Source organism: Python bivittatus, unplaced genomic scaffold (genome assembly GCF_059951505.1).
Source record: "Python bivittatus isolate LINGU-HERP-01145 unplaced genomic scaffold, Pbiv_v1 ctg000190_np1212, whole genome shotgun sequence".
In the NCBI taxonomy this organism is placed as follows: Eukaryota; Metazoa; Chordata; class Lepidosauria; order Squamata; family Pythonidae; genus Python; species Python bivittatus.
This window is the reverse complement of record NW_028277042.1, coordinates 2,198,609-2,222,039: the sequence shown is the minus strand read 5'-3', so window position 1 is coordinate 2,222,039 and position 23,431 is coordinate 2,198,609. Positions and strand designations below refer to the sequence as shown.

Below are 23,431 nucleotides of genomic sequence, written 5' to 3'. Positions count from 1 at the left end.
CGGTGTGTTTGGGATCATTGTCATGCTGAAAGACCCAGCCACGTTTCATCTTCAATGCCCTTGCTGATGGAAGGAGGTGTTCACTCAAAATCTCACGATACATGGCCCCATTCATTCTTCCCTTTACACGGATCAGTCGTCCTGGTCCCTTTGCAGGAAAACAGCCCCAAAGCATGATGTTTCCACCCCCATGCTTCACAGTAGGTATGGTGTTCTTTGGACGCAACTCAGCATTCTCTCTCCTCCAAACACGAGGAGTTGAGTTTAGACCAAAACATTCTACTTTGGTTTCATCTGACCATATGACATTCTCCCAATCCTCTTCTGGATCATCCAAATGCTCTCTAGCAAACTTCAGACGGGCCCAGACATGTACTGGCTTAAGCAGGGGGACACGTCTGGCACTGCAGGATTTGAGTCCCTGGCGGCATAGTGTGTTACTGATGGTAGCCTTTGTTACTTTGGTCCCAGCTCTCTGCAGGTCATTCACTAGGTCCCCCCATGTGGTTCTGGGATTTTTGCTCACCATTCTTGTGACCATTTTGACCCCACGGGGTGAGATCTTGCGTAGAGCCCCAGATCAAGGGAGATTATCAGTGGTCTTGTATGTCTTCCATTTTCTAATTATTGCTCCCACAGTTGATTTCTTCACACCAAGCTGCTTGTCTATTGCAGATTCAGTCTTCCCAGCCTGGTGCAGGTCTACAATTTTGTTTCTGGTGTCCTTCAACAGCTCTTTGGTCTTGGCCATAGCAGAGTTTGGAGTGTGACTGTTTGAGGTTGTGGACAGGTGTCTTTTATACTGATAACAAGGTCAAACAGGTGCCATTACTACAGGTAACGAGTGGAGGACAGAGGAGCCTCTTAAAGAAGTAGTTACAGGTCTGTGAGAGCCAGACGTCTTGCTTGTTTGTAGGTGACCAAATACTTATTTTCCACCATGATTTGCAAATAAATTCTTTAAAAATCAGACAATGTGATTTTCTGGATTTTTTTCCCCACTTTGTCTCTCATAGTTGAGGTATACTTATGATGAAAATTACAGGCCTGTCTCGTCTTTTTAAGTGGGAGAACTTGCACAATTGGTGGCTGACTAAATACTTTCTTGCCCCATTGTAAATCTTTAAAACTGAATTCTGATTCTATGTGCATCTTCTCCAGGCAGCTTATATTCTGAAGAACCCTCCTTTTACAAATGAGAACAATGCAGAAGTTCTTTTAAAAATGTATTTAAAACATTTTTTAGAAATAAAATATTTGTGGGGTGTGTATGCCAGAGGCATTTCTGCTACTGTGAAACAAAATGGAATTAATAATTAAACATTATTTACATGCACTACCTGCAAGCAGTGAGTCCAGGGCTTCAGTTTGCTTTAGTTCTAGTGAGAGATGCTTGGCCGTCCCTAGAGACATGCAGCCTCTGGGTTACTTTACACATCCCTTGGAGCACTCCTCTGCAGACATCACAGTGAGAACGTCCAAGTCACCTTAAGCTAAAACAGCCACTCCTCATGTGCAGCTGACCATGCCAGTAAAGGCATGTCAATAACAGGCCTGAAGAATGCCCAGTTAACAAGAATTTGCATGTTTTGCACACGTGGTTATTCCAGCATTGCTCTGACACTATCCAAACAGATATTAGTAACTGCCCCTGTTTAGCCAAGAGACGTGAAGGGCTGGTTTGTGCCCTTCCATTCCAGTGCAATGCTCAGCTAAAGTGGTAACATCTTCGCCAAAGGGATAATGCTGAAAGTAGCATTGGAAGGCCTAGCTCTGGGGTTAGAAATATGCAGATCAAACCAGGAATCATGAAAACCAGCCTGAGGCTGCCTCCTGCTGGCTCGACAGGGTGTCCTATCTCATCCGGGCCGTAGCCGCTCTGTCGAGGGTGCCAGTTAGAGCATGGGAAGGGGAGGTGAGCCCTGCAATCAGATCAGCCCTGCTAGGCCGTGCCACATCTGGAAGAGAAGCGGGGAAAGCTGCAGTAGCTGCTACCGTTGCCCATGAGCTAACCAGCTTGGCCCATGTTGATTCAGAAGGATGCACAGTTTTTTAGGTATGATTGGAGAGAGTTGCTTGACTCGTGGCTGCGTTGCTTCCATAACCCCTCCAGGCTCGGATGCTGAGGCAGGAACTGACACCGTAGCCGATCATCACCAGGCAGGCAAAGAACTGTAAAGACAGAGATGAACAAATCAGAGCGCTATAGTCAACTGCCCAGGAGAGGAGGCTGCAGATCACCCTGGATCTCAAGTCCATTTCCAGGTGATCTGGACCCTCCAACCTGATACAGAAGAAGCATAAGATTGCTTGGCAAGGCAGAGACTTTGATCATTCCCACTGACCCTACGTGAGCTGCCCTGCCAGCCTGTTCAGCTGAAAACAGTGAAAAGATTTCACTTAGAGGAGGAGACAATACTAGAGATTCAGTGTTGCTTTTAGATTTTCACGGTAAACAATCATACAATTCACTATTCAGTTCAAAATACAAATACAGCCATGCAGGAGCAGAGAAACTGAAACCAGCATCAGTAAAATCACTCAAGTTCCGATCTCTGTTATGCATACATTGGATAAAACCATCAAAAATCCCACACCATCTAAGCAAAATTGACTTCTTTTTTTTCTGTAACTCCGAAGGAGGAAAATGATGTTAAGGGCTTGAAAGTGTACCAGTTTATTCCATCCAAGACTAAGAAGGACAACTGCTTCAAGGGCTGGTTCTGTCCATCTGGCTCCTTTCCGGGAAGTTGGCCAATGACCAAGTGGGGCAGCAGGTCCAGGACACACGGACGGTGCCAGGTTGAGGAAGGCCCCACTTGCTTGCTGGTGACTGATAGTTTGAGTACAAAACCGCATCCCGGGAGAGAGAAGGCAAAGGGAGCTCTGCTGCATGATGTAGCTCTCAGCTGCTGCTTTATTAATGAGTGAAGATTAGCTCACTGCTGGCATAACGAGACTTGGGACTTGAAAAGCCAGCCCTGTCTTAGAAAAAAAGAAACTACACAGGCAGCAAGAAAGAGAAGACCAAGAGAAAAGGAAACGTGGGAGAAACCAGTTCCCTTCATCCTACTGGTATGATTGGGAGAGGGGGCAGGTGCTCACGCTCATGTGGCAGGATCTGAAGAAAGCCCGATGGGGTGGCAGCTGCCCTGTGGCCCAGCCTAAAGAAATAGCTCAGCTTAACAGTCACCTACCGACGCTGAGGCCCTTCTGTTGTAGTCCGGGGAATGTGGCCAGGAGTACGGTTCAACCGATGCAGCGCTGGTTATGAAGGCTGTTGCGTACATGACGGCTGCTGAGATATTGAACACCACAAGCTGGGGAAAAGAAGAGAGCCCCATAAGAGGATTCAGATGTGAAAACCCCTCTAATATTCTGCACGGTGTCTTGGCAGGAGCTCGGTCTGAGTCTTAGTCTTGCTCTCCCCAGTTCCTTTTTGATAAAAATATGTTGTCCTGACAGACTGGCTTCATCTTTCATCTCCTTCCCATCCAAACAAGGTTACGTACCTCCTTAAACAAGCTGACATGCTGCTCTTGGAAAAAGACAAAAGCTTTGGTTTGACCTCATAGGCATTAGCCAATGGATACCCAACATAGTTGGGTTTGCTTTAACATACAGAAAATCTTCCTTCTCAAAGAGAGAAAAAAAACAAGAATTGTAGGAGATATTAAGAGGTAGATTGATTTTCAGATTAGTGAAGTCACTTCTGCCACACATTTTAATTAGGACGCAAGTAAAATATAATGTGACTTTTAAGAGTCTAAGTTGCAGAAAACTGGAACACTTATCCTGATGAAGAGAACAATTTGGTCAACATTCTGGTTCAGATGTCCTGTATAAGACTAGTCATATGTTAGTGTTGACTGATGGGGAAAGCAAATGCAGCATTGGGAGAATGGCCAGGTTTTCCCCATTCAGGATGTTCCTTTGAAATTACATGGAAACATTCAGTCCTGCATCAAGCTAACCTAGCTGTTTCTATTCTGATGGACTCCCTTGCAGACTCTTAGTCAAAGAATCATTATAACCAAACCGTTTTAATGAAACAGAAATGAAACAATCTGAACCTGGGATTTTCTGCAAAGAAAACACAGGTTACTGAGCTGTAACTTTTCCCTTGGAGCACAAACATTTTTTCTTCTCTAGGATCAAGCTCTGAAGGATGCCCCCCTATATGCCCCCCCCCCCAAGCTAGCTTTTCAGCATAGAGTTAGCAGCTCCTGTTAGTTTAAGATTGTGGCTTCACAATCCACTTTTATCTCCATTTGTATTAAATGAAACGTGTTATGTTTAATATAAACAATTTTTTCTTAAAAATAACCTTAATCTCTTTTTTACAAGACAGGCAAGCCCACCTAAATTTGGAAAGGAGGCAGGGGTGATAAGTAAACTAGATTTTGACATATCTTATGGTATCCTTCAAGCTAAAGTCAGGTTTGCACTTCAGCTGATGAAAATGCTGCATCTCCCCTCGTAGAAAATGTTTGTTTGCATGACGAGCCAGCCATATCTGGTTCTAACTATGCGTAGAGACATTACCCATTAATCTGGCACCAATCGCCATTACAAACTGAGGCTAATTAGAAGCCATTTTATGCTGGAAGTTCAACCATGTTTGAGTGGCTGGCCAACTGATACTTCCTATATTTTATATTTCCTTTAAGAAAAGTGTTAAAAGCCTGGTGGCCAAACAGTATCTGGAGCCACCAGGGATGGAGCGGAGAAAGGCAAAGTCCGTCCCACTTTACCAAGTGCCCTGAAGGAGAATGAAAAACATTAATAAAAGTAGACTAGACATGGCTAGAAAGGCCCACTTTGTGTTTGCTCTAGCTTCCCACCTCTGCGTCAGGAGATCAGAAGAGAAGTCACCTTATTTTAACCCTCTCATCTGCTCCAATTTAAAGAGCCAAGTAAATGAATAAGCCTGGTTACAAATTGTGGTTAAGATGCTGTGCTTTAACTACCTGTAAACCAGGTCCAGGGCTACCTTCACTCCTTAAATCAGAACTCTTTAATTTGGGGAGGGGGGGGGAGTGGAGTTTTGAAGGCAGGTTATAGGCACTACACAAAACAGTTGCTATGGTGGGTATGGCTGATCACAGCATAGCCATAGACCAGAAGGCGAACAATGGAATGAGAAGCAGCTATCTTTCTATTTATTTTCGAAGGCGTGAGACCCAGAGGCAGTGAAAATGACACTGACATTTGAAAGGGCTGTGGAATAGGTGGAGAGTGGAAAGGCAGCACCTGTCTGCAGCTCACTAAAACAGCTCCATCTTTTTCTGGGATCACCCAGCTGTTCAGGGGAAATTTCTGCAGCCACACAAACCTGTAAGAAGGTGCGGCTGCTTTAATGAGCTGCAGGTAGGCGCTTCATTGGCGTTCCTGCGCATTCCAAAGCTGCTTTTCTGACTCAGATCTGACAGCTTGCACAGCCCTAATGCTCCAGGCTGGTGCCTTCTTTTGCTCCATGTTGGCTGCCCATGATTTAAACGTGAACACTGATTCTGTCATTCTTGGGGGCCACATTAGCACTCAACGAAACAACATGCAAACCAAGATAAGTGACCGATGTAGAGATGACCGATCACGGTTCTGTTTCTAACTGCCAAACAGCATTGGCGTGGGCTGCTGTCTGGCTGAAACAAGCAGGCTTCTCTGACTTGTCCTGAACCCACAGTCAGCACTGCCCTTTCGATTTTGGAAAGGATAACAAAGGCAGCACTGTTACTTTCCTGCACCTGGGGCAGCGCAACCAGAAATGGAGAGGTAGTCCTCGGTTGTACTAGGACAGATGAGAAGGAACTCTTAACTGCTGGGGGAGAGGATTCTTAAGTTGGAGCTCCTGATGAAGATGCAATGGAGACCCTTTTCTGTTACTGCAGCACAACCAATATTATTCCCAGACCCATTTAGAACAATTCTCTGTGTTGGAACGAAAAAAAATGAATGGATGGATGGTCTGATTACAATATGAGAAAGCTCAATGCTTCTTCAGCACAAGCCAAAAAAGACACCTTGACCAGCCAACCCTATAAAATCACAATTAAACCCAAATACAGCTCATGCCACAGCTTGTACAAAGATAAAGAAGTGCTCCGGTCCATGCAGGTTAATTTCCAAGTAAGGGTGCTTTCTCACTAAAATCTAAAAGCCAAGTTTCTCACGAGCCTTTCTGATTTGTGGACGTGGTCTTGAGCTCTTCTTTCATTGTATGGGTGTAGGGTGTGCACATTTGAAATATTAACCACAGAAGAACTAGTGATTTCTAGCCTACTGATAAAACTTACCCTTTTGGATGATAACAGCAAGAAGAATATTTGAATAGTAAATGATTATTCTGCCTAGTTGGAAAACTAGGGTGAACTATCTCAAAAGTTCAAGATTTCTTTGGTTATATGACTTAAAGCAGAAATAGAGGGACATAAGTGAATGTATCATTCATTCAGGAAGTTACCAAGTCAGAAAATTATTCCATCCAGCTCACTATTGCCTGTATTTACCCAACTTGATTAAACAAGTTACTTAAGTAATGGCTGCATTTGCACCAAATACAAAGCTTTTATTGTGGCTAAGTACACTGGGCAAAGCCCATTCAGTTGGGTCATGGTTCACAATAGTATGCAAATGTGGAAAATGATTCAGTGCAGTAGCTGCCTGGTGCAAAATGGCCTTTGACCAGCAGCATCTCACAGGCTTCAGGGTGAGGCACCCTAGCTAGAGGTATCAAGGGATCAGTCTGGAGCCCTCAGGATGCCAAAGGAGTGCCATTCTTCAAAGCTGAAGGGGCATTTCAGTTCTCCAAAGAGCGTCAACAGAATAAGATCCTTTGAGAATGGTTGACACATTTGCAACTATTGTGAATGCTCTCACAAGATGGCTTGTAATAAAATGTAATTTAAGAGAAGACAAATAGGTGGGCTTGTTCCTCACCATTCTCTTTAGTTTCTTTAGCCCTACATGATACTCTCTGCTAGGGGTGTGAAATATTCTCCCTCTTCTTTACAACCCACTTTATTTTTCTCCTTTTGGGGAGACTGGGCCTAGGTTCAGTGAAGGACCAGGTGAGGCCACCCACCAGCCTTTATTTTCTAGGAATGTTCATGGGACTTTATCAAATGCACTCTTGGAAAAAAATATGATGTTGCAAGTAGGTACTTGCTTTCCCTGCTAACTTCATTTTTTAAAAGAAAATATAACTCTAAAGAACTGTTGCAAATTTAAAACTCAGAGGGGGCTATAGTTAAAAAAAAACTATAGTCTTCAGGCCTATTGCTACCTATGGTTACAACCTGTAAGGTTTCAGGTGGGGACTGGTGATTCCCAGGCCAAAGATGGTTTTTATGTAAACATAAAATAACAATTTGGCTTGAGAACATGAAAACAGATCTGAGCCTTCTGGCCAGCATTCCATCTCACATGGTGGCCTACCAGAAGCATCTAAGAAGTCCACATATAGGAGATCAAGGCTGTCCTCCTCTCCCATTCAGGCTCCTGTGCACCCAATATGTAGAGGTGGACTGCCCCTATGCCTGGAGGCAGCAGCTAGAGGCCACTGATAGACCTGTCCTTAAGACTTGAAGGTCACCAAACATCCAGTAACTTGGAAGAAACCTTGAGTTTAAATCCCCAAGAATATAAAGGTAATTTACATCTTCTTACAGGCTGTGGGCAATCAACTTTTAGTATACAGCTTTATTCTCTGCAATAAAGATTTTAAGTTAAGTAAGCCACATCTGAGAAGTCAAGTCAGCCAAGTCAAGCCGAGGAGTCAAGATAATCTGGGAAGAGCCAGGAGATCTGACACCACACGGGGATCTCAGAGCTAACCTAATTCCCATCACCCCAGCACGGTGCTATTAGTTGGCAGTGAATGGTGGTCCAGTCCAAGACCATTTGTCAAACGCTCGCTAGGGGGAAGCTAAAATTATATATTTTCCCAGCCTTCCACACTCACCACAATAGGCCAAGGGATCATGTAGAGTTTCAGCTGAAGCTGAAACAGGTACATTCCAAAAAGTATGACGGTCACCATCCAGAAGAAGATAGCTACAAACATCACCCAGCCGTAGGAAGGATAGGGTTGGTAGTATGTGTCGGCAATGAGGGCCCACACCAAGCAACCCAGCACCTGTGCAAAACAAAAGAAGAAAAAGAAGGTCACGCTCATTCTGGGATCTGATCACTATCTTCTTTAATCTATACCCATTAGTTATCTTAGACTCCAGCTGCCGTGATCCTCCAAAAATTGCCATGTTGGTGCTTATGGGATTTAAGAATGTTGCACACCAACCCATCCTGTGGGCACCAGATGAAGGATGGTTTTGGACCAAAAGCTATGTGTGAGGGGAAAATTATTAGTAGCCTTTTTATATGTTTTAATGTAAGTTTGAGTGCATTTAATAAGGCCAAGATAACTGAAATATGACCTGTGGGGGCATTTACGGGAAATAAGAAGAAATTACAAAATGAAGGAAATTACAAATTTGTTGACGAGAACAGAAGGGCTAAGGATAGGGCACCGACACAACACGTGTCGACATCTGTTCTGGGAATGATCTGATCGTCATAATGTGGTTTGTGTTTTAACAGAATAAAAAGGATAGCAACCAGGTAAATGGCACCTCTTGAACGAGCTGTCAGTTTGACGGCTCAGGCAAGCAGGCCGGCATTGCAACGTGTAAGTACCTTGTACATTGTGATTGCATTTATTTTTATGCTGAATTTTATTTTCAATAAAGTTTTGGTAGAACATAGAACTCTGAAGTGACTTGTTTTATGGTGTGTCTGCCTCCCGTGTTTAATGTGGTTTTTTCCCTGACATATGCGAGGGCAAGCTTATTCTTATGTGAAATCTGCTGTGATCCACTGTGTAACATCAGCCTTCACGTACCTGAGATCACAAGTCAATGACCAAACCCCTTTGTTGGAGGTGGGTTGAATACATTAAATATGTGTGATATTTAATATCACAATTAAGATATGCATTTCTTGGCAACCCAGAAGTCTAATTTTTTCATGTAGAAATAATAAAATTCACTATTAAACCCCATTGGTTTAAGGTGAGAAAATAAGATTGTTCCAATTTCCACTGGGAGGAAATAGGAAAATAAGAAACTTATTCCTTGCACAGTTAGGGTTAGGGTTAGGGAAAATGCATGTGTAAAAAACCAGGTGTGAATGGTCCTTTAATATCAGTACTTAAATCCATTGCAGCCAAACCCATGTTAACATCTGGCACCTACTCATCATTCCCTGTCCAGCAGCTGAAGTTCTGCCTTAGGAATCTGCAAGAGACCTTTTGCTGTCAGGGTCCCTGCTTACCCATCTGCTGGATGGGTTGGCTTCTTACCCCCTCCCATGATGTGTGGAGGCCACTGGCTTTCCTGGCTGCAGGAGCCTGTCCCACGGGGTAGTTCCTGGGGGCTGCCTCAGGCCCTTGGCCATACACATACGTGAGTCCCATTTAGCTCTTCCAAGCACCAGACAGCCAACCCTCTTTCCCAACGCACAATACGGTCACGGAATTAACCCGTTTTTTGATTTCACCAGGAAACCAAATCATAACGCTAAAGAAACAGGTCGCATGTTGGTATAACATACTAAGTCAAACCCAAGCCAGAACAAAAGTAATCCATATCTAGAATTTTAAAAATGCAAAAGAAAAAGTATTATAAAATCTGAAGCAGTGAACTCAAATATACTATAAGAATTGGCAGTGGAATCAGTAAGAATTTGGAGTGGAAATTTTTGATTTTGCATTTCCTCTTTCCAAGACTGCTCACAGGATGCACTGACAGAAAAGTCATCTCATGTGCCAGTTATGACTGTATCAACAGAAGAGAATATTTGTAGCTCAGAGTTGAACTGTGGAGTCCTTGGGGTTCTCTGAGCTTGGTTGTTTCTTTGCAGACATTTCATTACCCAGCTAGATAACATCTTCAGTGTTAGCCAGGTAATGAAACTAGCACTGAAGATGTTATCTAGCTGGGTAATGAAATGTCTGCAAAGAAACAACCAAGCTCAGAGAACCCCAAGGACTCCACAGTTATGACTGTTCCTGGATCCGGAGACCGGCTCACAGTCACTCATGCCTTGATCACCTCTTGATCAGAGCATTGAAACTTGGTCTGCCTTGAGCTGTCCTTGAAGACAACCCCAAAGCTACAGCTGTTCCAGAGTGCAGCATCTTCTGTAGTTAAGCTACCTCCTGGTTTGCCAGATCACTACTCCAAGCTGCTAGTTGGCTTCCAGATGCAATTTGAAGTGGTGGTTGTCATCTTGACAGACCTACGTGACTCAGAACCACCTGGTTACTTGTGGGGCTGCCTTTTCCCAGAGTTTCTGTCCATCTAATAAGACCTAGTAGGAAGACATACTTAATACCCATCCTTGAGAGTTGCCATCATTAGGGACCTTCTCTGTAGCTGTCCCTCTTTCTTTTGGAAAACTGCTCCTCCCAAGGTCAGGACAACACTAACCCTGTTGCTATTCAGGAAAGCCACCAGGATCTGTCTATCCCCGAAAGCTTTGGTGGGGGTTGTTGGTATGATGGGTCCCTTCATTTGTTGCTTGTAAGTCACTGAGAGCCTTGTTTGGAATTGAGCGTCATAAAAATTGCAGGAAGGCCCATATCTCACCCCAACTATGAAATGATAGGAGATGCCTCTTCACTGCAGTATAGAAATGCTTTTGCAGTGCAATTTTTGGTGCAACCATGAAGTTCAATAGGCAGAGTGATGGAGGGACACCATCAAAAGCCATGTACTTTTGAGGTGAAGAAATGGCCTGTTTTATTTATTTTCTTAGTTTGCTAGACTAACATTCTCCCTTTTGCACATGAACTCAAAGCTTTTGTCCTCTTCATTGGCAACGCTGTTACCAGTGACAATTATTTTGGTAACTAAGTGTCACTAAAATACGGCAGGCAGGAGAAGGGAAACTGTGAGCATCCTAGACCAAGCTAAATCAAAAATGCTGGGGAATTCCTGGAAGTTTGGCACTCAGAGACATCAGCCATTAATAGACACATAAACCACATTTACACACCATTCAAAAGAGACAATAGAAAAGCTAAGAGGGAAACAAAAAGACCAGAACACATCCTCTCCAGCAACCAACACCCAGATAAGCAGGTATTAACACCAAACAATCAAGCAGAACACAATACCCTAATCAGGGAACTACCAAGGAAAAACCACATCTCCACCAACACTGGCAGGGCAAGCTACTATATATATAATCAGGGAGCACACCCCACACTCACAAACACTGATGATGTTATCTAACTGGGTAATGAAATGTCTGCAAGCAAACAACCATGCTTAGAGAGTGTGAGGTCATCAAGGACTCCACAGTTCAACCCTGAGCTACATATATTCTATTTCTGTTGGAGTTTTAGGAGGCTGAAGCTGAGCTAGAATTTGTCCTGTGGCATTTGCAAAACTTAATGGCTTGTGGGACAGTATTGCTTTCTTAAGTTACTTGCTGCCATTTATAGCACTTCCTAAAAGCTAAGGTTGTTATGTCTATTTTCAAGCCTGTAGTATCAAGTCTTTTTTTTTTTTAATCTGCCCTCAGTCATTACCGACTCTGCAGTGACTGCTTTTGGACGAGTCCTTTGCAGTTTTCAAGGCAAGGTGTTTTGGAAGTGGTTTCCCATGGCCTCCTTCCTAGAGCAGAGCCCAGCTGGCGAACGCAGGAGGCGGGGTTTCCATTGCTTCGCACCTTTTTTCGGGAGAGCGCGGCTTCCTCACTACCGGCAACTGCTCCCGACTCCTTTTGCAAGGCGCCGCCAGCATTTTTCCTCCCACCAGAGTGAGAGTACCCATTTATCTACCCACGTAAGTTTTCGAACTATTGGGTTGACAGGAACTGGGGGAGGAAGCAGGAGCTCACTCTGCTACGCGAAGGCTGGACTCGAACCGCTGAAGTGTCAACCATTTCTGGCTGGCAACTTTCAGCGTCATTAAGCCGCTGCGCCACCGTGTCCCCCTAGTATCAAGTCTACATACTGTAAATTCATTATGTTCAGTGGTGATTAAGCTCACATAGTGTGCTAAATTCTATTGTGGGTTATTCAATCAATCATGTTTCGGCAACCCATGGCTTCATAAAATATGTGAGCTCAGCCACTGCGTGTTCCCATTCTACTTAGTCAATGGCTTTCTATATTTGTCTTGCTTACTTGCCCACCCACTGGGCTACAACCTGGCAGGTAGAAATTCATACAGAGCATTGTATTAAAAGCCAGGAGTGATGGAAGTTGTAGTCTAGGGGCACTAGGTTGAAGAAGGCTGAATTAGATCTCTTAATAGTATATTATTATATTTTTGATTATTTTTATGTTTTATTGTTAAAAATGATGCCCAGATTAACTGGAGTACAAATGGTTCTTTTTATAGGTTTTTAATTCTTTTCATTATAAGTACATTTAAAAATTGCAAATATCAAATGCTTTCATAAAGAGGCTGCCCTTCTCTAGGAGAAAGAAGGCCAAACGGTTCTTCCTTCTCACATCCACAGTATGTTATTTTTCATGTAAAAAAAAAAAAATGGATAGGAAGTCTGTGGGAGCTCGATTCCAATAGTTAGTTAACTTCCTGTAAAATCCGGTTCCAGATCTGGGAGCATCAGCAAAGTCCTTTAAGTTAATCCAATAATGGAAGCAATAAACCAGGGCTGCCATTTTAGATTTCCCATGTGGCCTCTGAATGCTCAATGGTCACATTAGGGCATTGTGGGAAATTGAAGTGAAGCTTGCTATTCCCACTGTCCTAGCCCAGGGAGCCCAGGGCAGGTATCTGGCACTGCCCAAGGTGACCAAATATCACCCAGTGCCCTCTGGAGCAAGAAACGATCTATACCCAGACGTGGCATTCCTCACCCAGCACTAGGCTGGGTCTAACTCCAAGGCAGAGTGGTATAAGCACTCACATCTCTTTCAACCTCACTGATGGAGGATACTAAAGCAACTGCCCAAACTCAGTGGGTCTCTACAAAGGTCTCGCTCGCTTGCAGCCGCGAACCAGCCACCGTGCTGCCAAAGGGACATTGTTTGACTCAAGCACAAATGCTCTGACTCCCTCTGATTCCTTCGGCCTGGACAATGGCATCCTTTTTTCCCCCTCCAGCAGCTCCCACAACAGATGAAGTACAGGAATTTTTTTTTTTTTTTTAAAGATCATGTGTTTAGGAGATGAAAAGTACAACAGAAACACAGCTCTTGGCTTGAGCAAAGGTTCCCACCGTGGAGTAGCTGTAGCTTAGGGATTTCATTCGGGAAAAAAGGTTGGGTACCATTTCATCTTTCCAGAAGGAGAAGAAAAGAGGAAATCTGTCTTAAAACATTTGCAGCAGTTCCTCCCCTCAGCCCCCAATTTTGTTAGAACTAGAATAAGAGGCAACACATAATTACAGATGGTCTGAAGTGTGGCCGAGAAGGAGTAACCACCCTCAGAATATGTAAACACCAGCCAATCGAACCTGAATGGTACTTCCCCGAGTCAGCAGGATGTGTTCCTTCTTGAGATCCATCAAAAGAACAAATCAGAGTAGAGTCCTGCTTTGCGCCAAACTAGCTAGAAATTCTGAAACAAGAAGCCCCCTGCCCACCCGGGGAAGGTTGCCTGAACAGAAGGCATCTTCTTAATCCATTGACCACCCCCACCCCCTCCCCGCTTTTCTGAAGGTCACCTTTTCCTTTTCCTCCTGCTTCATTTCCACCATCTTTCAGGACTGAGGCAGGATGACAGCCGCTCAGAACAGAAGGAAAATCTGCGTGGGGCAGAAGTTCTCTAGCCAGGCACAGCCAGGCCACCTCCCTTGCTTTTTCTTAGGCAGGCTAGGTGAGCCCACCAGCCTCCCCGCTTCCCTTGGTTTGATTTGTGCTCTCCAAATTATTCACAAGGCTGGCATGATTCAGAGGCTGAGATTGCTCACACGCAGTCCCCTTCCATTTTGCACTGCTATTCTACAAACAAAGCCATGGGGCTACACTTTGACAGGGAGGCTGTGCGGGGGAGTTGCTGCCAAGGAAGGCAGGAAAGCAGGGCCCGGGGGCTGATGGCATGATCCCTAGATTTATTCAGCGGCATTTATTCACACCATTAAGTGTGATGGAGCTTACTCTCCATTAAGGCTACTCCAGGATGAGCCCAAAATATGCCCAATCTGAGGGTGTTGGGCTAGGAATCCAGCTGGGACTGTTCTTCAATCCAAGAACAATGACAGGATGGAGGCAGAAGAAGCAAAATGAAGAAAGTAGCTTGTCCAGGTTATTAACCCTTATTCTCTGGACTCCTAATCATACTCTATCTTGGGACCATGGTGAGAAACTGGGCTGTGATATTAAATGTAGCACCTATAAAATATTCACTTCCAGCTCTGTGTTTATTAGTGGGTCAAGCATTCCTACTGCCTTCAAGCCAGGGATGTCTGCGGTGGGGCTCAAGGCAGACAAGATGAAGGTCTTGACTGCGTGATCTTTTATGTACAGCACATCACAACGATACATGTAAAAAAGGACAGGATTTTCATCATGTGGTTGCAATCACCATCTTGACTTTTTTTTACCCTTGCCCGAAATCTTTGTAACCTAACCAAAATCTTCCCAACTCAAAAGGCTACCGAAAGACAGGATGGTGGTTCTCCAAGGCATTCTGCATTCAGCAGGGCCCACACCAGGCTGATGGTAGAACAAGCTGTGGAGGTCTAGAAAGACAGCTAGAGCTATTCATGTTTAGGGGACTTCACTCAATTGAGCAAACTTTCAGCTCCTCATATTTTGGAGAGACCAACTGGAGAGAAACTGCCTTTCCCATTCATGCCTCATTTAATGGCTAATCAGTAATCTTTTTCTTGAAAGTTCCTGCTGTCCTCCTGGTCTGCTTGCTTTCATATTTACTTCTTTGTCTTTCCTCTCTCTTTGTCTTGCACCTTTTGTTTCTTCTATGGATTATGAAACATTATGAGATGTGAAAGCAAAGTGGCACTTCTGCAAGAAATACAGGTATGTACACATCAGGCGAGCATGGATCAAGTAGCACATGGAAATAAATTTTAGAATACAAGGAAATAAATACACTATACTAGAAGCTGGGGTAACTGGCCTTCTGAAGTTCTCCACCCAATTTGTGAGCAGAGAAACTGGGTGGGCAGTTTTTCCAAATTTCTCTAGGAGAAGAGGAAGACATTCTCCAAACATTTTCCAAGAGCAGGACCTTGGTGACTCGGAGCAGCTTTAGCGCAACAGCCTCTCAGGAGCAGTTTTCTCCTAATGTTGTGTCTTGGGGGGCCTTCTCAGTTATCAGTGAAAAGATCCTTCTCTTTGCCAGAGATCAGAGGAGAGCAAATAGAAAGAAAATCAGGAAGTCTCCACCCTAATGTACACAGGATGTATTGGATCTAAATGGGAAATAGTTCCGTTGATGAAATTCTTGGAACTCCACCTCTTCATCTCAACAAATCAAGCTAAAGAGAACTCTGTGAGAATCTTGCTTGCAAGAGAATCTCTTTGGGTTTTAGGCATCTGCCAAAGAGCATGACACCCAGCCTGGCCACTTTTTCACTAAAAGAATGCAATATCACATTCTGCCCATGAGAATTTCTCCAAAATTCTCTTCTCCTTGAAAATAAATATCCTCTTTCATCAGATTGAAAGGAAACCAGCAGAAGCAAGAGCAGAATAATTTCTCTCTCAAGCACTTCTGAAAAAGTCCACTTGTTTTCCAGGAGCTCAAGTCATCCTTGTGGTCCCTTCCAACTCTGTAATTCTACGATTCTATCTTCTACCTACACTTGGCAACCACTGGATATTGTGAAGGCCATCCTTCAGGGGAGAAAGAGAAACAGAGAAGAAGTCCCCTTGGCTCAAGCTTATCTCTTGAAGATTTTAAATGCACATTCATATAGTATTCTTGGCAACAATAGGAAAATGGTTTCCCGTTGCCTTCTTCAAAGATGTCATTCCCATTCTAGCTCTGGAATCTCCTGAGAGTCTCCAATCCAATAGATCTGATCCTGGCTCTCCCCAGCTCTTTCAAGATGGGCAAGATCAGCTAGATGCCACTCCCTGAGCTGGGCACAGCAAAGACTCTTCAGGCCTGACTCCATGGACACATTGAGGACTTCACAGAAAGTCTAGGTAATTTTCTTGGTCTGCAGCCTGGAAATAGGTTGCCATCGCCTTCTTCCAGAGTAGTTTTTGACTTCTGATCTAGCCTACAGTTCTGAGACTGACTAAGGCTGAAATGGGAAAATAATTTTTGAGAGGGACATTCTCAACAGATCTGCCTCACTGAAAGACACTTGGCCAGCATCCTGTATATGCTCTGTCTTTTAAAACTGCCGCTCCCATTTCAATACCTTGGATTATTAAATTGCCCCAAGAAAGTTCACCAGCACGGTTCTTTCATGACCAAAGTAAGAGCAGGACCCGTAGCCGAGGATAGCCTTCAGCCCCTTTGGATTGATCTACTCTCCTTTTATAGCCGTCTGATTTCATAGTCACTTTTCCCGTTACAGTAACTCTCCATCTTAATGGACTAATAGAGGGAAGGAGGTGTCAGTTATGCCCCAAAGTCTGGTAAATTGAAAAGGATGTCATCACAGCCATGTAAATGAGGCAAATGACTCATTTCCATAATTATGTCATTACACAACCAAAGCACCCTTTGTGTAATTACGTCATCATGCAGATGGACAAACTGGTACAAGTGGTGTCATCTGGGCCACCCGGGTAACAATGTCATTCTCGAATGATGTCATCTGCATCACCTGTGTGTAATGACCTCATCATGTGAAAGGCATACATCACAGTTTGGTCTGGTTCGTGGGAAGTCCAAGCTCCGTAAAATCAAGATATTGACTGCAATTTATAGTGGGTGTGTACACACCTTTGAGTCAGTTTTCCAGGCCTTTTTCTTGGCAACCTTTTCAGAAGCAGCTTTGCCCTTGCCTCCTTCTTCCTAGGGCTGAGAGGGGGACTTCCCCCACCTGGCTGAGTCCTTCCCCACTCAGCTTTTTTGGATCCCTGTCATTCTAGTATTATGAGAGGGAAAAAGCCATTTCTCTATCTACTTTCTTTCCCCACAAAGCAAAGGGCCCTGAGGGCCATTAAGTCCAACCCTCCTACTCAGGGCCAGAATCCTCATATCCCAGAATCCCAGAAGGATGGGATGTCCAACCGCTGCTTGAATGCATCCAGTGAAGGACAGCCCCTCCCTCTCTGGGACTCTGGTTCCACTGTCCCACTTCTCTTAATAATTCTTTCTCAAGAATTATTTTCCTAAAAGTCAGGTGGCATCTGCTTTCCTATCACTTAAGTCCATTATTTTGGGTCCTGTCTTCTGGGATAAGAGAAGTCCTGACTTTCCTCTGTGTGCCCTCCACTCCTTCACCCATGGACACTTGAAAAGTGCTTTCACCCAGAACTGCCTTTCTCTTCCCAAGCAAACTCTCTCTTTCCTCATAGATTCCATGTGCAGATTCCTCTCCATCCTCATGCTCTTCTTTGAACCTGTTCCAATAATTTGGAATCTTTCCTAAGTGTGCAAGGTAGATTTTGCTGTTTCTCCACCAAACATAATTTGCCTTCCAAAAACTCAAATCCATAATTCCACATCCTACCCCCTGATGATGATGCAAAACATATTGTGACTCCTTCTGTGTGACATCCTACCAGGCATGGATGTAAATGGTGCGGGGTGGGGGGGAACTGGGCACATTCTGAGCTGGGCTGCCAAGCCACCCACAGACCTCCACCAGCAGCAATTCAACAAAACATAGTCTGTGCAGCTTCATTCACAAGCTGTATTTCCAAACTGTCCATGCAAGTATTCAGACTTCACTGCTATTGTTACTCTTTTCACCTTCTATACGAAGGGCTTTGGGGGACACCTATAGCTTGACTGCAGCCCATCCCCAACCACTGGAAAATGGACAAATTCAGGGATGTTCACAAGATGTGGTCAAAAAAGTCAAGATGGTGGCTGCAACAGTCCACAACTTGTGGATATTCCTGGTCAGATTTATGCCAGTGTTTTCAGGTGTTTGGAGAGTATTATCCTAGCGCTGCACACACACACACACACACAGACGCTCCCTTTTCAAGCCAAATCTTGCCTTCTTTGTACAGCTTCATTTCCCAGCCCTGATCACCCTTATCGTCAAGGGGGTTCTGATTTCTCTGAATCCTCCTTGAATGTGGTTTGGCCTATTCAGAATAGAGTGAAATGGTCATTTCCTGGGATTTGGAAACTGCAATGCCATCATGTTATAGGTCACCCTCACACCACATTCCATATTTGCCTTTTTTGGTCTAACTTTAAAAGCCCCCAAAGTTGCATTTTTTTCTCTCCTGGGACAGGAAGAATAACTCTTGTTTTTCATCACTTTCCACCTTTGTCAAATATCTGGTCTTTTCACAGGCACTAACCCCAAACCTGAAAATTGTTTTGCCCTTGCTCCCCTCCCTGCAGGACTGCACTGGTTCTGCTGGCCAGACTCAGAACACAACACTGACAAATCTTCTTTTCCTTTCGTGGCAGAGAGGAGAAAGCTAAATCCAGTCTCCTCTGTCGTCCCCACAAACAGGTGGAAGCTTCAAAGCAAGGGGTGTAAATACAATGATGCTGTTAACAGCCTAGAAAAATGATCCCACCTCCGTTAATCACTGTACTTTAGAACTGGCTAGGCCAGCGATAGGTAACCAATAAACCAATGTTTGAGGGAGGAATAGCCCTGCCGACATTATGGTCCACCAAGTCAACCTTGCCTCCTAGTGACTGCCAAAACAAGTCCATGCAGTTTTGGAGGCACCATTTTTAGAAGTGACTTGGCCATTGCCTTCTTCCTAAGGCCAAGAGAGGGGGGCAGGAGTCCCCCAGGGAATTTCTGCAGCTGAGGGGGGGACTAGAACCTGGATCTCCCCATTCCTAGTCCAGCATCTTCATCCTCGCACCACTTTGGCTCTTGGGCTGAGAGAGACGGACTGGCTCAAAGACATCCAGCCAGCTTCCGTGCTCAGGGAGTTCGTGTCTCCCATCTTCGAATCCCGCAAGCTGGCTACAACGTGAGAAAAGAGTTTATTGTGGTGCCACAGCGTGAGGCTTGGAATCTGCCTCTTTCAAGCTGTGCAGTACTGAAAAACTTTCCAGCCTGATTTTTTTCTACCAGTCTTCAGTCCGTTGGATGAAGAAGAAGGAGCGTTCCAACTTTTTTTCAGAGCAGAAAAGAATTTCAGGGGATGTTTGGCCCAGTATCACTTTGAAACAAAGCAAAAGAAAACCAGCTCAGCCAACTCCCTACTAGACCTCAAAATAGCAGACCGAGGAGAGGATGTCGAAGCAGGTGGGGTCTTGACTTGAGGATGGGGGACTCAAGACCCTGGAGAGCTAATTGCTCCTGAAAGTGGATAAACAGATCACTATTCGGTAGTTCCTATAAGACCTGGTTTTCTAGATCTGCACTCTGCACCATCAACTAAACAAAGGGGACGGATTAGGACAACACATAAAACTATCCAAAAACTAACCCAAAATCAGAAGGAGTCTGGGAGTAAGTTTTCCAGTTAACACATTTTATTAAAACCCACATGCTTTTGTGAGACTCTTGGCTACCATAAACTAACACAGCTTGCCTGCTGCAAAAACTGACCAAGATGAGCCTGTCGTGGGAATGCAACCGCTATACATTTCCTTAGCTAGATGATCAATGATAAATTATTATATAAATTGGACAAACAAACAGATAAATACGTGCATTGTCACTCAAGGTTGTGGGAAGATTGGCAGTCTGCATACTGCAGTTCCACAATCAGAACTCGATTTGCTGAAAACAACTCCGGGGATGTAGTAAGCGTTCGGCCACCCTGACCTTTTCGTGGTGTACTGCTTGTGCTCTTGGAACATGTAGGAGGGTTTTTTGGCACTTGCAAAGCAGGAGCCAAATTCTATACATTTTTCAGAGGAAGGGGTCAAGACAAGAATTGGGGGGTATGAGAAATAGCATGGGAATTTCCTGGCATTATCTGCTCCCTCCCCCTTTGAAATGATGGGTGCATCTCTGCTCCGGATTACCATCTTCTTTTGTGGTTTTAGGAATGGCAGGAGTTGATGTTTGCCATTCATGACGCAACCCCCACCCCCATGACAAAGACTGCAGCTCATGAGCTTTGCATCCTAAGGCACAAGGGAGATATCAGTCTACCCCTGTTCTTTGCACACCTGTATCCTTGCACACCAAACATCTCAGCCTTTGAGGAAGGATCTCATTCGGCCTCCCCCACACCAGAGCTCTCCAGGTGTGTGGGACTATAACGCTCACACCACAGGGGGACCCAGCTGGAGGACCTCAGCTTGGAGAAAGCTGGCCTCCTCTATATCTGGCCCTGTCTCTGGTCCCTTGGAAAATATGACCGAGGTCTAACCTAGTCCCTTGGCATTAAAAAAGATGGGAAACACCATTCTTGGTAGAAAGCTAGTATGTTATGGGGAATGCTCTACTCCATATTATTCTACTTGCAGGGAGGCCTGCTGGTTTATGTGTTTCCACCACAGGCGTTCAAAAGTGAGTTTGCCTCTCCCTGCAGCTGGGAGCTGTGCCACTGAAAACTCTCTGTCCATATCGAGAGGCATCACAATTTTACATTGTCTAGTTCTTTGAAGCAAGCAGTCCTAGAACCTTCCACTCCAGCAAAATATGGTGCTCATCCACCAGTTCCGGGGGAGGCATGAGATAGTCCCCTATCTCATTAGAGATCAGAGACCATTAGAGACATTAGATCTCTTGGCGCCTTTCAGATGAGGCCAAACTTTCACCGGCTGCCATGTTTCATATCTTGTGACAAGAGCAAGACCATGAAAAGAGGAATAGCTTACAGCTTTTCTTAAGGAAAGGGAAGATGGGGCTCCTGGCCATGTTCTTACTCCTGCTGGGACTCATTTTCCCTCCCAACCAGCCAACCCCACTTCCTCTCCCCCAGAGGTTCCTTCTGTCCAGCTGAGGACCATCCTGGTTGCCTTCTCCTTCATGCCTGGAAGACTCCATCACTGCTTCTTCCTCTCCTTCTCTTGGATGCCCTGCTTTCCAAACTCTGCCTGAGATGGATCCCTCCACACACACCCCCCCGTCTTTTCATCTTTTCCCAAAGATCAGAGCACCTCATCCTTAGCATGTCCAAGTGCTGTGGCTGGTTCTGGAACACTCAACCCAACCAGAGATGGCTGCCTTAGGTCAAGAGGCTCAGGGTCTCTGCCTTGGGGGTCTGTTTCCAGTTGCCCATTCCACTCTCTTGGGGTCCTGGGTGGGGAAGGAGATTTCTTTCACTCCCCTAAACTGCACTATTGAGTGCAGTTGTGGCACAATGGCCCCACAGCTGGAAAAAATGACACTTTTGAGCACTACAGGCTGAGTCCACCCATCGCAGCAACTTAGCCTGGTGCAGTGAGGATATCAGATTTTATTAATTTGGACCAATGGCCAGCTTAAAAAGAAAGCAGAGAAAGAAAAAGAAAAGGTGCCATAAGATTAAGTGCACCAACACGATATGAATAAACAGGATAAAATAAGTGACACAACAGTGCACGCTATTAGAACTAAAATTCTTAGATAAAATGGATCTCTAAATTCCTAAAGAGTAAGCAAATATTCAACTTATAAGGAAGTAAGATAACAACAAAAACAGAAATCATCCTGTAAAACTTAAAAACCTGGGGTAATAGTCATAACGAACTGAAAAGAATTACTACTGTAAAATGCAAGAAAAGGACAATGACTAATTTAAGCTTGAGGCTACTTGTTTATACACATCCACTGTTCTTATACAAAACCTGGCCAGGTCCGAGGTGATAGGGCGTTCTCAGGTGATAGAGGAAAGTCCCCATCAAGTTCCTCAGGCCAGCCAGGAAGGGCAGTGGGGAAGGGGCTTGGCCAGGGCTTGGGAGGCCGGTCCCTCTCCCCCAGAGCAGCTCACCCAGCAAGGTGGTAGTTGCAGGAGAAGTCCCCACCCACCCATCCTTTTTGTAGTCCCCCACCCACCCATCCTTTGCTCCTGGGCTCAGTGAGGATGGAAATCAAATCCACAAAGCCCCGTGTGCTTTCTCTGGAGCTAGCTAATATTGTAGGTGGACTGAAGCCCAGACACCGAGGTTCACAAGCCGGGATTAGGGTTAGCACCGTGTTGGAAGGAGACTGCTACCCTTTAGCTCGACCTGGGAAGGAGCTGACACGCTTCTCCGCCCAGTGCGAATGAACCGCTCTCGGGCGCAGCAAGACCACCCACTCCCGGCCAGCAGAGCCCCGCCACGCTGGACAGCGGCAGAAGGGCGGACGGGCCGGCTGCTTTTCCGGCGGAGAGGCGCTCTGCACGCGCTCAGAGGCACGCTCGGGACACCAGGTCCGCTACTCACGATTTCCACGAGCATCAGGATCCCGAAGGGGGACTTGAGGAACTCCAGGTCCAAGGCGGGGGCATGCAGGGCCGGCGCCCCGGCGGGGGTGCTGGTGCGGGTGCTGACTTTGGCCGGGAATTCGGCCATCCCGCCGGCGCCCCCGGCCCGAGGGATCGCGCTGGCGCCGGGGAGCTGGGAGAGGCCGGGCGCGATCAGGCGAGGCCGGGTGGGGAGCGCGGGTTGCCGAGGCTCCGGAGCGCAGCCAGGCGAGCTGGAGCGCCGCTGCCGGGGCTGCGGCCGGAGCTGCGGCTGGGGGCGCGGCTGGAGGGGCGCTCCGGCTGCTGGTTGGCGGCGCCGAGAGGCGGAGGAGGGCCGAACCGGGCGGAGGCGTCGCGTCCCCGGCAGACCCGCGCCGCCCTTCCCTTAGCTCTACTGGGGCGCTCCTGGCTCAGGCGGAGGGCGGAGGACCCCGGGGGAAGCGCAAAACCGTGGGCCAGCCGCTTCCCTGCCCTCCGACACGGATTTGCCTCTTCTGGCCCCCTCTCCAGCCGCGTTCACACGATCTCCGTTACATCCTCCGCTTCCAGGAAGGCGCTGGCTGAGTGCGCGCCCGGGGCTGAACCTCCTGCTCTTTCTGGTTCGCCCAACCCGCCGAACCATTAACTAATCCCAAGATGTGAGGCAGGCAGCTCCCCGGAAGGATGGAGGCTCAAACGCAACAGGTCCAAGCGAAGCCACGCCCGTGTAGACACAGGCGAGTTCACGCAGCGCCTTATGCTAGAAACTGGTGCCTGTGTTGAATCTTGGCATCTCCTCCTGCGTGATTCCAATCGTTGCGTTTTTCAAACCGTGATTTAAATCTTCCTGTGATAGGGGAACCCCCCCCCCAACTGTAATTTAATCCACCGATGTGATTTGGCACAAAATGGGTGAGTTTGTATAATACGCTCATCTTGCTTACAATCCGTTGAACCAACCCATGACCCGGGTTGCAGTCACTCAGAACGCTAAGCAAGAAAAACCTAACTATGATT

The 23,431-nt window shown here is 45.8% G+C and overlaps 1 protein-coding gene across 1 annotated transcript; it reads right to left on the bottom strand.

Moving 5' to 3' along the window:
* Window positions 1–1,081: 1,081 nt before the first annotated feature.
* On the bottom strand, window positions 1,082–23,049 carry PLLP (plasmolipin). The gene is made up of 4 exons (XM_007437578.4): window positions 22,416–23,049; window positions 7,964–8,137; window positions 3,198–3,320; window positions 1,082–2,172 (listed from the first exon to the last, which is right to left on the bottom strand). The coding sequence occupies exons 1-4, from the start codon at window positions 22,542–22,544 to the stop codon at window positions 2,053–2,055; spliced, it is 546 nt and encodes a 181-aa protein (XP_007437640.1). The 5' UTR covers window positions 22,545–23,049; the 3' UTR covers window positions 1,082–2,052.
* Between the last annotated feature and the right edge of the window lie 382 nt (window positions 23,050–23,431).